The sequence below is a fragment of the Protopterus annectens genome, chromosome 5.part0 (assembly GCF_019279795.1).
Source record: "Protopterus annectens isolate FY-2018-M chromosome 5.part0, PAN1.0, whole genome shotgun sequence".
Taxonomy (NCBI): Eukaryota; Metazoa; Chordata; order Ceratodontiformes; family Protopteridae; genus Protopterus; species Protopterus annectens.
This window is the reverse complement of record NC_056735.1, coordinates 1,455,714,920-1,455,734,335: the sequence shown is the minus strand read 5'-3', so window position 1 is coordinate 1,455,734,335 and position 19,416 is coordinate 1,455,714,920. Positions and strand designations below refer to the sequence as shown.

General features: G+C 37.5%; 1 protein-coding gene across 1 annotated transcript in view; it reads right to left on the bottom strand.

The window, feature by feature from the left end:
- COL4A1 (collagen type IV alpha 1 chain) overlaps positions 1 to 19,416 on the bottom strand; it is a 1,084,337-nt gene that overhangs the window by 674,621 nt on the left and 390,300 nt on the right. Inside the window, exons 3-6 of the mRNA XM_044071271.1 lie at positions 15,352 to 15,441; positions 15,059 to 15,103; positions 5,503 to 5,547; positions 5,338 to 5,400 (exon numbers count right to left, since the gene is read on the bottom strand). Of these exons, the coding sequence (XP_043927206.1) occupies positions 5,338 to 5,400; positions 5,503 to 5,547; positions 15,059 to 15,103; positions 15,352 to 15,441 (243 nt within the window). The remainder of the gene's footprint in view (positions 1 to 5,337; positions 5,401 to 5,502; positions 5,548 to 15,058; positions 15,104 to 15,351; positions 15,442 to 19,416) is intronic.

Genomic DNA, 19,416 nt, shown 5'->3' with positions numbered 1-19,416 from the left:
AGTGCTTTTTAAATTTCTGGTGATAATCACTGCAGCAGTACTGTTATTGCCATCTAATTACCCTCTTGTGAATCAATATTTGTTTTTATTTTTTTAATGAAAGTTTATTCATAAATGTGCAAACAAACAATAACAAAAAATGCAATAGAGACTGAAGACATAAATATATAGTAATATATTATATAAGGTTCACTATCAAAATCTTGAAATTTGACACAGAATCTGTTTGGAACCTCGAATGGTAATGCTGAATTCAAAATATCACTTAGGTGAAATGTTGAATCTACTGAACGAATTCAGTAGATTTGACATTTTCACCGAATATCAGACATGATATTGATATAGGTGCTCAGGTAAGTGTAACCCCTACACTTCACATCACATTTTTGCAGAGGGACAAGCCCCCCCCTGCACCCCCCTGTGGGTGGCTGCACACCCCCCAGCTAACTATATATTCCAGGTCCGACATCACACTTCAGTGATTTGAGGGATGAATGTCCCAATTTGCACTGTACTGTGCTCTCTAGTCATTAGATCAAGCTCATATCAGCACAGCGGCATTCACTGATATGAACTATCGAGCTTGTAACAGTCAGCATCATGGCAATTGGCTATTTGCCATCCGATATCCCGTTTACAGAGAATCTGCATTCAGGATTTTGATAGTAAACCTTATATAATAAATACTGCATTTTCCATGTTATATCTATCAAATTACTAACTTTTGTAGGTATTCAACAATAATGCCTGTATTTTAGTATGGTGTTCTGTACATTTGTATCGTGGCAGTTTTCTCCCTTTGCAATCTTTGAAAAAAGACCTGGCTCAGTGGATTTCTTATTCACTTAAATAATTAAAGTAACTAAATGACTAAATAATTTGTTTTCCTCTGCAATGGTAAGCCATCATGGAAGTCCACACTTTTGGCAGTACACAAGCAGCACCATGAGGATTATACAGTTATGATTATTTTTGTAGCTCAGCATCAAACATTTTTTGTCATTCTCTGAAAATGTGTGCGATATGATAAAGTGTGTGCACAAAGAAGCAGAAAGAAGTGTATGTTTGAATGTTATATAGATTCAGACACTGCAGCTGAAAGTCAGACTAAGGTAGAGCCACTATTATAGCAGCTTCATTTTGCCCACTTACGGCAAAACTGAGCTTCAAGCCACAAACACTGAACACACAGAATATAAATATACAAAATAATAATAATACACGCATTTTACATGTATATCTATATATACAATTTTCATTCATTTACTTTCGTTAGTATTCAGTATAATTCAATATTCAATATAATGCAACACTTTAGGAGATGTCAGAGAAGGTATTCAATTGTGGTAAGTTTAGTTAAAGATATACATTTTATACACATATTAATTAAATATTTAAATACATAATCAATAAACATAATAGCTACAATAAGATGATTTTTTGGTGGCGTTCATGCTTTGGTTACTAGTTTTGTGCTACATAGCTTGTTCATGCCTTAAGTTTACTTCTCTAAACTTGCATCAACTTACTGACCTTTGTACTTACAAAATCCAAATAATTCCTAATAAAGACCCATTTATTCCTTTAAAGAGCAGGAGTTAGGAGCATCAAAAAACATCACCTTCATATAAACAAATATAAACATAAATAAAATACAGTAAATTATACATCTGGGGTTTATTTTTGCCCACTTACAGCTTATCAGTTCCTCTACTAGATTAAGGACAGTAAAGGGTACAAGCAAATGCTTCTACACATGTGCCACTGGACATATTCTCCAAACACAGCTTGCAAATCATTGGTACTTTCCTACTGCAGTGTTTGTGTGATTCCCCTCACCTTGCTTTGTCAATAGATGCTTGAATAGTTTAGATTTTTTTTTTGAGACATAAAAGAAACAGTTCTTAAAGGACCTGTCTCTGCCACAGCTAGCCACAGAAAGAGTCACGGACTATCAGAACTACTACATGGTACAGTCTTTTGGGAGTGTCCAAAACAGCAAAGAGATTTTGAATTATGGAGCTTATGAAAGTGTTCCATGTTCTTGGTAAGAGAAAAGCAAGATCATCCCCTTAGACCTACCGTAGACTGCAAATAATCAGACAAAGGGGATATGTGGGGAATAAAATACAGAAAGTGTAAAAGGGGATATTTGGGGAATAAAATACAGAAAGTGTAAAAGGGGATATGTGGGGAATAAAATACAGAAAGTATAAAAGGGGATATGTGGGGAATAAAATACAGAAAGTGTAAAAGGGGATATGTGGGAAATAAAATACAGAAAGTATAAAAGGGGATATGTGGGGAATAAAATACAGAAAGTATAAAAGGGGATATGTGGGGAATAAAATGCAGAAAGTATAAAAGGGGATATGTGGGGAATAAAATACAGAAAGTATAAAAGGGGATATGTGGGGAATAAAATACAGAAAGTATAAAAGGGGATATGTGGGGAATAAAATACAGAAAGTGTATGAAAGTGTCTGTGTGTACATGGAGGGAGGGTTGCAACCTTTTCAAATGCTCAAAGTGGGACATTTTTGGTACAAACTTCAGATTTTGCAGGGCAAAACATACCCATGGCCAGTACAAAAGACAGAACTTCCACTTTTTTGCCTAAATAAGAGCTTATTCTTGTAGCATTTTAGTTCCTTATTCTGTTTCTTATAACATTTAGGTGCTTCAGATACAGAATAACTGTGTTATGCAAGTATTACATACAATATAGGAAATATTTTTGTCCTAAAATCTCAGGACATTTGCCATTTTTTCAATTTTTATGCAGGACACAACTGCCCAAAGAGGGAATGTCCCTCGCAAAATGGGACAGGTGGTAACCCTATATGGAGGAGAGGAAGGGATTGTCAAAGAAAGAATGCTACAAAACATTATGTGGTGGGTCTCGTCAAGTTTTAATGAGTTGCAATAATGTATTAACTCCATAAAAAAATTGAACAATGAAAGAAAATTTGGAAGAAACAGTGGGATGTAATTCTGAAAAGAAAAGATAAAAGGGGAGAAGTGAAGGTAGATATTCAGTTGCTAACTATAGCATACTGGGAAAAAATAATAAAAAAGCCAGAGGAATGGCAATGTATTAAGTAGAAGGAACAGAACTAGAGAAAATTAATTAAGTCAAGGGGGTAGATGCGGTACTTTAAAATGTAGGAGGACAAGAGCGCCGTGAAGGAAAAATGTATAGCATGAGACTATATGGGAAATCGAAGGACTTTATGAAGTTAGAAGAAAACATAGACTTGAAAGGATAGGCTGTTGGAGTACATGCAAGTAGGTAATTCTGTAAAACATGGAAGGAAGTGGAGAATCTGAAACAAGGAATGGGTAGGCAGGAGTACAGGAAAATCAATAAAAAGGAGAACGGAAGAAAAGCATGAAAGCAAAGGGGGTAAAAGTCAGTCATGAGATGAGGAAAGAAAAAATGGTGGTGTCCCATCTTTGAAGTTATATCAATAAGGTGAACAACTGTATGCAATTTATTCATTCACTGAAAGCAGTTTGATAAAAGCAAAGTCATATATGTACTTGATAATTCTATCTGACAAAAATTTAAAAATAATTGTGATAATGGACTTATAGTACATGGAGCACTTAGACTGTGCTCTGATATCAGGAAAAAATATACTTACTCATACCCTCCCTAGAAAGAGAAAGGTTTGACCATAACAGTGCTCAATCCATACTCTGACACAAAGGGATCTTGTGTGTATATATATATATATATATATATATATATATATATATATATATATATATAAATAAATAGATATATGTGTATATATATATATATATATATATATATATATATATATATATAAATATATATATATATATATATATATATATATATGTCTCCATTTTCCTACATTCCGTCTCACTGCTGTGGTTATCACAGTTGCAAGTCTTGAAATTTACAACTGTTAGTGCAATAACATTATGTTAAATGATTATTGCACTGTACATTTATACTATGACAAGGTCATAGTTAAAAAGGGCTTGTTGGTCAAGATGACTTACATTAAACCATAGGTTAATAAATAAATAAAGCCATACAGTTAAACTCCAGTTATTTATACATAGAGCTTTTACAGCTTACTCTGTGGAATTCTACCTCAGTGACTCAGAGAAACCTCCTTCAGTAGTGGGGCTTGAACTGTATACCGCCATTTAGGCATTTTAGGTAACTACATTTAAAAATCTCACAGTTGAGATGGGTCCTTCTCAGTTGATTGAATTTTCAGAAAGTGAAACTCCATATGGTCAAGAGTATATGATCGAGTTTTTGAAAAACTGAAGCTTTTGAATGGAGATTGTGGTACAGGGAGGATCGGGAAATTTACCCTTTTCCTCACTATAGTGTGTTCTCTGAGTTGGTATATTTAATTTGCAGGGGGTGAGGGGGCATAGCCTCCATATAGGGATGCAGGGTGGCTTGCACCCAAATGTAAAAAAGACAGATTTTTTTTTTTGATGTTCGAGTTTCCGGAAACTCGATCATATGGTCTCATTAATATTTTTTTCGAGTTTCCGAAAAGTTGATCATCTGACATAGACCCAATCATTCCTATAATCTGGAGTAAATCACAGGGCTGTGGAGTGGCTGCAGTAGTGACATTGCAAAACAGCATCCGGGAAGAAGCCAAGCAACTCCAGCTGAGATAAACATGCTTCCATCTCTGCAACAGTGATAGAAAGAGTTTGGAATTGTTAGATGGTCAAACTCACTGCAGGCAACAGTTGTCACAGAGCAAAAGTCTTATCAGATGAAGCAAGTACATGGCCACATAAAGGACACAGTTAGGATAAACAAGAATGGCATCACAAAATAATTTACAAAAATACAAGGAGCATTAAGCTGGTTTATTGTTGCAAACTGCAAAAATCACTGATGGCTTGTGGCTGTAGTACAAAGGAAGGCTTATGTCACTGCACTGAGCATGTGCAAACTGAAGAAGAAAGGGAATGGATAGACATGATATGCACTTACAGTATTTTCAAAGAGCTAACAATAAATGTGGAGTTAAGATATGAGAGACATGGTGCAAAAGAAGAAAGGGTAGCTATTGGTATATGGAGATTTAAGTCTGACATAAGGAAGCATTTTTTTTCTTTGATGTAGCCCATGGAATATCTAGCAGAGAAAGTGGTGGCATGTAGGATAAAAAAGGTGGTTAGGAAATAGGAGGTAGAACTCATTAACCAATGATATTTTTCCTTTAACTTGTTTCTGTATTTCATCATTTGACTTGCAATGCTTCCAGAATTATTCCAGTATTATAACTTTTCAGAACTAAAGTAAATTTTATTTATATGACTTACTTTTGTTCCATTGCATCCTGGAATACCTGGAGGGCCTGGAGGGCCATCTTGACCTGGAATACCCTGTCGAGAGAAAAAAAAAAGATCAACAATTAAAAAAAACTTGCACTTGAGCAGGAGTTTGGACTTAAACTTTACATCTGTCTTCAATAACAATTCACTTACCGGAATTCCGGGTGTACCAGGAAATCCTGGTGAACCAGGAAGGCCCTGTATACAAAGACAAAAGGTAAAATCACAACTCTGAAATATTCAGTACATTGTAATTTATTTTATAATAACTTTGTATTAATATATGTAAACAACACAGAACAACATCAGCAAAACCAAAACAAATCCTACACAAATAACAGCTTATGCAGTAATCATTACTAAGGATTATTCAAAAATACGAAAAGAGGACAACAGGGGTCTACAAATGTCAAATAACTGCATCTCCTGGGACATTAATGAACACTTATTTCACAGGACTAAATAAGCACTTTGTACATGATCATTTAGGGAAAAGCAGACATTTTTATTTTTTTTATAACGGAGTACAACATCTAAGCACCATTCTAAAACTCACTTCCAAAATATAAAAGGGACAAAACATGAAAAACAAAAAGCTCCAACATCAGCACATAACTATATTTTCAAACATGGGAAAATTCATACATGCCCACATCTCCCCCCTAACAACATCCCCTTCTATTACCCAGAAAGGCTCCAGGTAACAGTTGTAGAAAAGCAGAAAGGGAGAAACCCAGTAAAGGTGGAATATATTGAGAGTAGAATTCATAGGGAAGTACTGCAAGTTGGAGCAGGATTTGTGCCACACTGCAGCAATATACATCACCGTAAAGCATACCTGAATACCTAAACAATGATGCACTGCCCATCTGACCAGCTAGTTGTGCTCCAGTGTGGAAAATGCAGTAGCCACATGCTAATTACAGTCAAACAAAACGCTAACCTGTAGAAGAAAGGAGTGGCCATGCACTAGCCAGAAGAAAACCTCATAAGACTTGACAGAGGGCACTGTGTGCTATTACCCAATCTTGTGCACCCTACGCCCAACATTTTAAGTACAGGATGTGAAGCTTGGGTGAGGATAGGTGAAGGCTGCCAGCCTAGCCAGATAGAATTTTGGAGATAATTCTGTCATCTGTAAATGTTAATGTGAACCACAGGCTTGTTGTCTTAAATGGAAAAAAACTGTTGTTAGGTGTGGAACTGCAAAAAAATGTCACAACAGTGCTTTCTACTGATCAAGTAAAAGCATGTTGTGACCCTTTCATCTAAAGTCAGCTCCAGGTGCAGGTGAATGCTTCAAACTGTGGAGTGGGGGCTGTACTTAGCCAGATTTCTTCAGAGGGAGAAGAGCACCCAGTGGTTTATCTCAGTCATAGGCTCCAACCCAGGGAGGAATGTTATGCAGCTGTAGAAAAGGAATGTCTAGCCATACTGTGGGAACTGCAGAAACTTCACCCTTATCTGTATGGAAGGGAATTCACTATTATCACAGATCACAACCCCCTAACATGGTTAAACAGAGCCAGCCAGCAACATGCCAAGTTGCTAAGATGGAGCCTATTGTTATTGTTTTAACCAAGAGTTAAATTGCTAGATTTAAACATGCAAAAATATTTTTATTGCTCTGCGTCCTGACCAGCTGCAAGATAACAAAAGGAGATGTTAAGAATGTAAATGTAGTTTCTGTTAGCCTGGGAACCCAGGGAAGTGTGAATAATGATGTAATGGGAACCAGGAATGTGATTTTAAAAACAGAGAGAATCAGAAGGCATTAAGCATTTTTGTCTTGACCATTCAACTCATCAGCACTGCCTGTGTTCTATATGTAAGTTATCTTAGACTTGTGTTTCTCTTATAAATAGTTAGAAACTAGAAATATTAGACTAAGTGTTTTTCTGTGATGTCAGAACTGTACTACTGAATTATTTTAAGTATTTCTCTGTGTTCTCTGAACCATTGACTAGCACTGTGTAGTAAGAAGTATTGTCTTTTGTTTTTTAGTATTTATTATTAAATGTTTTTAAACCTTTCAACTGTGGCTGTTTTGTGTAGAAATAATTTAAGCTCTAGAGTACATTGCATATTTATAGTGATTACTGTACTAAGTCACTCTAATCCACGGTGGTGGTGCTGCGGTAGCGTTGTCACCTCACAGTATGATGCTGTCTGGTTCGATTCTCAGCTAGAGCGTCTTCTGCGTGGAGACATGCATGAATGGGCGTACCTTTGTTAAAGGTTGTGCGTCAGGGCTGGCAACTCGGCACGTAAAAATCAACTGCCAATCATTAGCAGACCGGAGTTCTGCTGTGGCGCCCCCTAACCAGGAAAAACCGAAAGACACAACAACTATGCTAAGTCACTCTAATAAGCCTTGACTGTTTAGTTATACTACCAATTGGATAATAATATTGCACAGTAATAATTAGACACCCTTTTAGGGGCCTTTGAGTAGCTGATAAATATTAGCTGGGTGGTGGCAGTGATTTCTACCATATAGTCTGGGTAAAAGGGGCACAGCTGTGCCAGCCTTCCCCAGGAGTGTCTGTGTGGTTGTATAAACTCTTATCTCAAAGTGTGTGTGTGTCAGCTACTTGGGCAGGGACATGAAGCACTGGTTGGACAGAGAGGGTGCTGGAGATTTTAGCTTGTCCAGCTGGCTGAGATCTGGACCCTACAGCTGTGCCAGTGGGGAGTCTTACTGGGGATCTGGAGAGCAAGGGAGCGACCATCCCCGGACTGACTGTGATCTCTGTGTGCTCTTAAGGGAAATTGCACTTTACTGTGTGTATTTGTTTTCCTTTCCTCCTATATGAGATGCCCCTCAGTGGTGTTAGTGGTGAGGATTTAGGCTCCTTGATTGCTGGGCCAGGGCACGGGCATCACACAGGACAAAAAAGCTCTTCTTCTCTATCCAATGTAACAAACTGCTTGTTATATCCTAGTAAAGAGAGGCATGGCACTTTTTTCTGGGGATAGGTACCATATATAAATATATATATATATATATATATATATATATATATATATATATATATATATTAGTTCCCCTTCACAAGATCAAATGGATGGAAGCTCAAAATTCATAATCTCGAGACCAGAATCTTGAACTTCCATTCACTCGGAATTGTGAATGGGAGCCTTAGGTTTAAAAAAAAAAAAAAAGTTAACTTACCTTATTACAGTGGGCCAGGTCTCCTGTACCCTAGCAGTTTAAAGGTGAATGTTCCGTGACCGCACTATAGCGGAGGAATGGAAAATCTTCCATTTTGCGCTTATGCGTATAGCGCAGAATGGGAGATTTCCCTTTCCTTCACTATAGTGTGATCTCGGAGTAGGTATATTTAAGTGGGGGGGTGTGGGGTGTGCAGGGGGCAAAGCCCACCTGCAAAAACATTTGAAAGGTGTTCAATTTTTTTGTCCCTTTCATATGTTCGGGTTTCTCTAAATTCCAGATTCTGGTTTTGAGTTTATGACTTTCAAGTTTAGAGAAATTCGATCATATGAAGGGGAACCATATATATATATATATATATATATATATATAGAGAGAGAGAGAGAGAGAGAGAAGGAGGGATGATGAGAAAGGTGATAGAGAAATAGGGAGGAAAGATGAGAACAGGTAGTCAATTGGTGCAAACAATAAACAAACACAACACCAAAAACCAAATTGAAATAACCACAAAAAATGCACAAGTAATAAAGGAAGCAGTTAGGGCACATGTGTTCAGACAGCACAGAATAATTTATTCAATGACTAAAATCAACCACAAGCACATTCATCCAGCCAAATGAAAAAGAGCACACATTTGGCAGGACAAAAGTGCTTGTGGTTGATTTTAGCCATTGAATAAATTATTCTGTGCATCCTGAACTCATGTGCCCTAACCGCTTCCTTTATTACTCTTAAATAAACAAACACAAGACAGTGCAATTAAATGGGTTGATAGGCACATACTTGGATGGGGAAATATGGGCTTTTACAGAGATAAACAGAGGGTGGTCAAATGATGATGGGAAGGAGTAGACAATGTAGAAAGGGTGGGTTGTGCCATAACAGGATGGGGACATACCTAGCTGAGAACAGACTGGAGTACAGCACTCTGACTACCAGATCATCTGGAGGGACTTTAGTGGGACCTATCAAATGACTGAGGTGGGTCAGTGTGGACAGTGATAGGGGCCGAAATAACCTTTGATGTTCCACCTGTTGAGAAAATTAGCAATGCATTTCAGGAAGGGCAAGACAATAACTACAACAGGCCAATGTCTTTTCAACTGACTCTTCTACCATCTGTCTTACTGATGGATGGGTCACAGCAGGTAACTGATCCAGACTACCTGCACAGGAGAGGTCAGAACACTCTCAATGGAAAGGAACTCCAAGCCCTCTCTTACACCACAGCTGCAACCATAGCTGTGTCAATGGTGAGTGCAGCTGATGCATATGTGTTGCATTGGCATCATCTTGCCCTGCAAGATGGAGATGAAGTGCAAAGGGTGATAAAAGTGAAGACGTCCTACAAATGGTACAATATATACAGAACAAGTCAGTAAGTAATAAACAAATTAACTCCATTGTGCCAAAGGTCTTTGCTGTCTCCTGCAACAGCCAGCATGGCTGCTCTCTTGCTTAGTCCACACTGAAAGAGAAAAGGGACACAGCAGTCTTCAAACCCAGGTGCAGTTGAAGTGCATACAACAGTACAAAGCAACACTACCACACTTACATGCAAGATAGCATAAGATTTACATGCTTCTTGCAGCCTCACAATAATTCCACAGTCCCACATGTATGTGTAAAATGGCAGACACATGGAAATCTGCCTACAGACTCACAAGGAAGCTACGGTCCCCCAGGTAACTGCAAGATAGCAGTAGCCTGACATGGTGCCCGTGCATTACTACACAATTTGCTGCTTGTCTCTATGATGTGTCACATATTGCACATTACTCCACAATACACAGAACTGACACAACATATCAACAAAAAGCAAACTTTGCACAGATGCAGTCCCTATTAAAACGTCTCATCTGGTATGTCCTGTCAGTGGCAACAGACTTTATCAATAGCACATTGCTGAATAACTGCAAAAAAAGTTTAATACTAATTTGTAAAACAACAGAAATTCAAAACAGTTACTGTTCCATTCAGAGTATTACTGGCTAACCTATGCTTCACACTGACTGAAATCTCAAGGTGGTGTCACTGCAGATCATCATATCAATGCCAGCAATGCACAGCCACACTGGGCTGTCAGTAGCCTCAGTCAGTAGTTTGGCTAGGTCAAGCGAGATTTATACTGACCTAAATGGGCCCAGACAGGATCCTGGATGCCATTTTCTGTATTAGCTGTGCAGGAGAAAAAAGCATTATTTTGTGCTTCTTAACACATCAGGCAGGTTCCCTCATTGTCATGAAGGTACTGCGAGACAAAAGGTAGGCTGAGTGTCATGCTGGAAACCTAATTTGGGAACTGAGAGCAGTGCACTCTATCACTGCCTTGTAGCATGATATGCTTACAGATGCCAGATGCCAGCGTTCTGAATGAGCTTTTGGGCATAACATATTGATGGTGTGTGGTAGACTAACTGCATGTTATGTCACCCATGCACATCAGTACGATGTTGTAATCCACTGACACACATGGAACCTACCCACATTTGAACATATACACTGCAGTTATATAGCTACATCTTTAACAGATATACCACCATTTTAAATTTAAAACATCATGCCAGAATCGGAGTAGCAGCAAAACATAAAAATATATATTTGTGGTTCCAGTGGAATCTGTCAATGATAATACTTGTGAGAAAATAAACCTCAGTGTGTTTGGCAGAGACAGATTTAAATTGCTGCCAACAGTGCAGCTGAGTGTCTATTTTGCAAAAGTCATGCCAATGAAAAAGATACATTTGGGAGTATACTGGAGGGCCTCAAAGGGAAAAGGTAAGCTATATTAAATCCTTTCATCTGGATGGCACAATTACATACCTAATACATATGTTTGTTGATAACTTTGGCAAAATTAACTAGAGAATTCTGGTCCAAAGAAATGTGTATTATTTGATTTTAATATCTAATTACTGTGAGTCAATAAGTATTCAGTTATTTTTCCAATTTGTTGTAAAATTATGCTGAACTTTTTCCTCAAGACTGCCAGGTAAAGAAAACTGGTTTTTGAATAAACAATATAAGTCTTGACTTCCCCTTCACACAGATTTATTAAGAATTTCCATTTTATCTTACGCTTTCAGTTGTGTAATTTTCTTCAGAACATTTTCTAGAAAAACCTCAAAATGAGAATGCTAAGAAAAGTGCTACTTGGATGCAGCCAGTTATATATGTTTATCTTGATTATGTTTTTCCTAACAAGAAAGTAAGTGATGATTTTAAATATTTAAAAGTGCATAATTTTTCAGTATCAGTTTATAACTGCATCCTCTAAGTAGATTTTCTAAAAGGGATAATTTCCATACACACACACACACACATATATATATATATATATATATATATATATATATATATATATGTGTGTGTACATATATATATATATATATATATATATATATATATATATATATATATATATATATATTGGACAATAAATGATCCAAAGTATATTGCCATGATGCTGATCAATTAACTCACATTGGATAATTATGAAAATAAGACAAACTATTCTTAAAGACTCACCTTTCCAAATAAACTTAAGAAAAGCATTTTGATTAAGCCAGGTTTTGTATGGAGGGAAACTCAATTTTGAAAAACAAAAATAATTTAGGAAAAACACATTTTGATAATATTATTCCTACTAATCAATTAAACCAGACAAAATGGAAAATGCATAAATGATAAAGAAATATCAAAACTTGCAGTTTTGCCAATTTAAACAAGTCATAATATAGGTATTATAAAAAGTTATACCTCAAAATGTAAAAACTCTATTTCATGAAAAGGTTGTTGAGAATAACATTGATCTTAAATATAATAGGTTTGATGTGTTTGTGTTAAACTTACATTCTCCATAATAGAATGTATCTGTTGAAAGATGGTTTTAGAATACTGACATTACATAGAAGGTAGGTGTAAGAGACTATCAGCCTACGTCTGGAATTTAAAATCTAGGAACGAAACCTGTTCCACAGAATTTGACTATTGTGCCTAATAATATGTAGTATTTGTTTCACTGCTATGAAAAACAAATGCAGACATAGAGGCATCACTGTCTTTTTCGATTATGTTAGATAAGACATTGTGGAACTGACTTTATCACCCTGCTCTGAGAATGATTGTTTGAATATGAAAATTTAACTATAATTCATGATTGATAGGGTGAGTTACATTTTATAATGCTTAAAATGTAAATTTCTACGTAGCTTACTGAAAACTTTGGAGACATCTAAATAGCAGAATGCTATTTAATCTGACCCAGAATATATACCGATTTGGTGTCAATTAAATATAAATAACTGAGTATTTTTTATGTGGTTAGTCATTTTGTTAATTAAAAAAATAAAACTATATTGCCAGTTTGAGATGCTATTTGCATTCCAGATTCCACTGAGTTGTATACCCTTCCTGCAATTATTTTACAATCTATATTAATAATAATGACAATCATTTTCACAAGAAGGCTTTCACAGAAAAACTAAAGATATTTGAGAAGGTATCTTCAAATTTTTACTCTATGTAGTTAAACTGAAATGATTAAAATTGGAGCTACATGGAGAATATTTTATCAGTCTTACACAATAAGTTAATACCGATAACATCAACTTAAGAAGAAAGAACTTAATGTTGCTCTTTAAATACCAGCTAAGAATTAAACAACTTGTATGTCATCACTAAGTTCTCTATATTACAAAGATCTGAATAATATTTAAAGAAATTGCTTTGAAACTCATAAAGATGTAAAGTTACATTTTTAAAAATGTTATACTTTGTCATGGATTAAAATAACCTTTTTTTCCTCTCGTATTTATTTGTTGTTCCAAGAAAATACCAGGCTAACCCACAGTCGAATAAGTCTGGGTTTTTAGTTTATAATGTGGTTTATAAATTCTGCTAGATGAGGGTTAATGTAGGAATTAGATTTTTTAGAAACAAATTCTAGTTTCCTAAGCCATTTTGATAATAAATGAATGAAAGCACAGTCTAAATCTAAAAATAAAGCATCAGTCGCTATTTTCCCAGTTCAATAATTCTATATATAATGTGTTTAGAAATTTGGTAATTACTTTATCCAAGTCAACAACATATCATATTTCCATATTAAGAAGAACTGTTCTTCTCAAAACCTCACTCAGATCCATTAAAAATTAACAACTCATCCAGTTTTACTTATCAATGTAGCAAACCCCAGAATTCATTTTGGTCACTGGTGCTACCAAAGCTTTTAACAGGGTTAATTTTGAGTTTCTCTTTTTCTGTCTTAAACAAATTTAACTTTCCTGATACATTTATCAAATTGGACTATTTATTGTATTTGTATTCATCTGTTAGACTATTTGTCAATAATAGCTAGTCAAAACCTATGGCTACTAAAATGAGAGTAGACAAGGATGGAAACTATTCTTCTTCTTCTTTCGGCTTTTCCCAGTTAGGGGTCGCCACAGCAGATCACCTGTCTGCTCGTGATTGGCAGTGGAGTTTTACGGTGTCGAGTTGCCAGCCTGGCACCCTACCTTCCACTGAAGGCACACACATGCACACACTCGCACCTAGGGCCAGTTTGTAGTGTCCAATCCACCTACAGCATGTCTTTGGGATGTGGGAGGAAACCGGAGCACCCGGAGGAAACCCACGCGACCACAGGGAGGGCATGCAGACTCCGCACAGAAGGCACCCCAGCCGAGGATCGAACCAGAAAACCTCTTGCTGTGAGGCGACAATGCTAACCACTGCACCACCGTGGCCTCCACAAGGATGGAAACTATACCCATGTTTATTTAGTATTGAGCTTACTTTCAGCTAAGGTCTCTTGATCCAGTTCCCCAAATTTCCTGAAGTAGCTCCCCAATTTTTACTGAAGTTTTATATGTGCTGATACACACACACACACACACGCACACACGCACACACACACACACACACACACACACACACACACACACACACACACACACGCACACACGCACACACGCACACACGCACACATGCACACACACACAAGCACATACAAATATATATCCTATACTCTTACAAAAACTCTCCATTCTAAGCTTTTAGATTTCTTTTTTAGCCTGGTTTTCTAGTTACCTCTCTAACAAACTCCAGGCAGTAAAATGGCTCATTGACATCTCATCCCTTCTCCATGTTGCAATCGGAGTCTCACAAGGATCTATACTGGGACATAACCTGTTCAGCACTTTGTTATTGACCTTGATCTGGTCAGTAAGACTGCTACCTTTGTAGAGTACGCAGATGATTTTACCATCATCTGCTCAGCAAACAACCTGGATTCCCTATAAAAACTGACCCAATAACCCTTCAGCTATTCCTAAACCCTAATAAAATCCTAATAAAACAAAAGAAAACTGCACTAAACTATATCATGTGAATCTGTATACAAAACATACTAGCATTTCATTATAGACATTTTCAAAAACGGTGGTTAGGCATCCATTACAACACTTTCTTAGTTTGGGAGAACAACACTGTCTGCGTGGGTTATAAGCAGATGTGGAAATAAGTACTCACCCGAGCTCCTTTTAATCCAGGATATCCTCTTTCCCCAGCATCACCCTGTGAGTAAGTAAGACACAATTTTACTTTCCCAATTATATTATTTTTTATACGTTTTCTATTTTACTTTACTACAAGAACTGTAAAATAAGTTTATGCATCTTTTCAGGCAGTGCAGTGTTTGCTATGCTTTGCTATTAAGCATTTAATGTACAATTTATAAAGATGATTTTTATACAATGTACTTTTTTTAATAAGAAAACAGTATTGAACTTGAAATCAAATCTAAATATAAGCATGGCACTCACCTTGGGTCCGATAGGTCCGATAGGTCCCTCTGGTCCTTGTAATCCAGGAAATCCCATTACACCTTGTAATCCTGGTAAACCTCTGTCACCCTGAATGAAACATGAAAAAAATAATATTAATAACTTGCTTCACAGATCAGTCATACACATTGCAGATTATTAAACTTCTAGTATTCAGTGTTTGTGTCTTAATACACAGCTAAAATGCAAGACATAGGACTGTGAAAATGAAGGGTCAGTGAGGAAATAAAGTCTGCTGCCACACATAAAACTTTTACCTGCATGAAATGTATCAGCAAAGAAAAGTAAATATGTTATGTGGTTCTCAAGCAGGGTGGTTGACAAGGCCAAGAAAATGAGGATGGCATTCAGGAAACGTAATGGAATGCAAGCAAGACAAGACAAGCTGATATCATCTGTAACAAAAAGAGAACTAGTGCTGTTTTAAAGGGAAGTTAAAGAATGAAGAAAAACAGCAAGCAGTGTTAGGGATGGAGGCAGACATTTTATGAGGAAAACAAGGAAAAATTACTTAAGAAGAGAGACAGAGAAAAGGAATGTGATGATTGTAAAGATGAAAACATGGAATACATACTTCCACTTAATTTTCACTAAAGGAGGATTATAGTAGCTCACCTAGCCAGCTAGCAGGAATGATCTGCCTGGAGAATCTGATCCAAACCTGCTTTCTGAGAATCACTAATAAAGTCTAATACAGCTCAGTGATGATACTGACTCTCTCATTATATGTCAGAGAATAGTGACAAATCCACATTTAGTCAATATCTGTTTACTCAACAAAATTTGAATGAGTACACAGATGGTTGACAGGTGTGCAAGATCGTACAATTCTCTGTTAGGAAATATGACCTTTCTCCAACATTGTGCTATATTAGATTTAATATATATAATTAGACGGTAGTATAGGGGTGCAGGAGGTACAAAAAATGCAAAATAATACATCTTGGGAAGAAGAATCTGGAAGACAGATTGCAATCTCGGAAGATGAGGTCCTTATAATGACAACATTGGGTGGATGTAAATGACCTGAGATGAACATCTCTAGACTATGCGAACAGAGACATCACATAGCTCTCAGAATATGTGTCCTAAGCTGATATGAGCTTATTGCTGAGCAGCAGTTTATCATCTCTAAGGATGATGCCACAATATGAACAGAAGCTGACTTGAGGCTTTCAAATATTAGCTAAAACACTGTCCACCACATAGTGCCTTTTTTAGGCAATGCCATACTGAAAGTGCTTCTGACATAGCAAATAAAAATCAAGAATATCTTAAGATCTTACTGCTCTGCAAGAAACTATACTCCCTACCAGCTCTCCTCACCCTAGAGAATGCTGATGTCTCTGCAGTCCCTGAAACATGGTTTAAAGCCATGGAGAGCAACCCAGCAGTGCAAGGCTATAATGTCTTCCTCACGTTTAGAACAGCTACTACACAGATAGTGACAGATAGTGACTAAAGGTGGAGATATCTTGATTGAAATAAATATACTTCAAGGCTGGTCACACAGTACAATAGACTTGAGCTTCTCCATGTTCAAATCACCACAAGCAAAATTCCATATCACTTTCTTTTAAGCTATAGGTCTCACTACATGATGTGGGAACCCCATAACATGTATTTAAGCTTATTGGAAAGACTCTACATCCAACCCAATACCATATTCATGGGTGATTTTAATTAGCCCACTATTAATTGAGAACCATCTAGAACACCAAAAGTGCATGCACAGAGATTCCTGGATTTTGTAAACACAGACTGTCTGGACCAAATTGTCTATACACTGATCAGGGATGCAAACATACTGGACATAGTCCTTATTAACATGGGAGAGTGCAGCACACCTCTACTGTTATGTCTTCTCTAGTAAGGTCAGACCACAGAATGGTCTCATTTGAAGAAACAATAAAGCCTGTATAACTCCAGCTAGCATTAGAATATTCAGGAAGTACTTGAAGGCTAACGTCCTACTATTAAGTGATCATGTGGCAACATTTTAAGCCCCCATAAACCCTAAGACCACTCCTGCCTATGCAGAACGGTTCACAGAAACCCTATACAAGCATGTTAATAGTGCATAGAGGCAGCTGTACCCACCAGGAAAGAGTACAAAACTAACTCAAAAAACAAACCACCTTGGTAGAATCACATCAATAGGCTGTATAACAGAAGGAAAATATCATGGCAAAAATTAGGAGGTGTAGCAACCAGCAGGATAAAAGCACTGTTATCATAACCAAATCTGCGGTACATTTGGCCTCCCAGGCCAACAACAGCCACAAGACATTCTTTAGTTATGTCCACAACCTCAAAGGCACTACACAACTGTGTTCAGAGCTCATTGTTAATGGATTCACCTATACTGAGCCAGAAGATATAGCAAACCTACTGGCAGACAGATTCAGATCTCACTTTACCCCTCTCTCCCACTCAATCTCCCATCAGGAAATGCCATCAAATATAACTCTCTGTACTATCACTAGGGAACAGGTCCACAATGTTGTCCCTAAGACCGGAAACAATATATTGATGGGCCCAGGCAATATCGCAGTGAACTATCAGGCCCTCTGCAATTGCAATGTAACTGCAGCCTTCAAAAAGCTTTACGCCTCATGAATGGAGAACAGCAATAGTCATGCCTCTGCACAAGGTAGGCCTTCTACAGTCCCTGGAACCTACAGACCCACATGTCACATAGTCTCATATGCAGTGCCATAGAAAGAATTATCATGGAAATGATCAATAATGATATAGGAAACCTCAAAACACTGAACACAACCCAATTTGGTTTCGTCAAGGGTACATCATGCCTAATCAATCTGGTGGACTTCTTTGACAAGGTCACCAAAGCAATGGATGAGGGCAAAATGGTTCACACTGCCTACTTTGACCTGGCCAAGGCACTTGACACAGTACCTCACTCAAGCATTGTTGACAAACTGAAGAAGTAGGGTATAAACCCTTATGTCACCTGGTGGATAGCCAGCTGGCTCACAGACATAACCCAGGAAGCCAGAACTGGGGAGCCTGTCTCTATAAAGAGGCCAATCCCAAGTACAGTTCCTTAGGCATTGGTCGTGGGACCACTCTTTTTTTTTGGCATTTACTCCTCAGAAGTCAAAGCCAATGTCAAGGGCCTCTGCCTGACTAAAATTGCAGATGATTGCAAATTAGGAGCAGTCATAGAATCCCCCACCCACACAAATGTTGTCCTGAAAGGGCTGACACATAGTCAGAGCCATCGACTAAAACTAAATGCTAACAAATGTGTAAAGCATCCTTTGGGAAATCATCCACCCCTGGTAACTATCATATTGGCAATACATCCCTAAGAGTCGATCCAGTAGTCAGGGATTTGAGGACACACATAAACAGTAATCTAGCCTTTGACCATCAAGTGTCTACAGTAGAGAGGAAATTGTTCTATGCTGTGCAACTTATAAGCAAAGCAATAAGAAGATCATTGTTCAACTGTATTCAGCATTCATCAGACCTATCTTTGAGTACAATGCCACCTTTGGTATGTACCTAGCCAGGCATATCCAATAACTGGAATATCCACAGAGGTTCCTCACTAAAAGAATACAGGGCGTAAGTAACATATCCTGTGCAGAATGCCTCAAAGCCCTGTCCCTGTGTTCTGTCTTCTATGGGCTGTTGAAGAGAGATCTATGCCTCGTATATAAGTCATTGTCAGAAACAACCCTGATGGACCTCCTGTACATCCACAAAACAAACAGAAAAAGAGTTACACATTCTAAAGAATTAAACCTTGCTTGTGATATAAATAGGACCTGCTGGAGACACAGGTAAGTGTTCCAGAGTATACCCCTTCTCTGGGACAGCCCCCCCCCCCCCATCCATGTTAAGCAGAGTTCCTCCCTAACACAATTTCAAGTGTAACATCGACAACTGGATGGGGAACAGAAAATTCATCCTGGGTTTGACACCTTTGTTTCTAATGGATACAGGCAGCTTGTAAGTGTTTCATCTCCCAGGCCTCTGCTTGTAAGTGTTTCATCTCCCTGGCCTCTGCTTGTA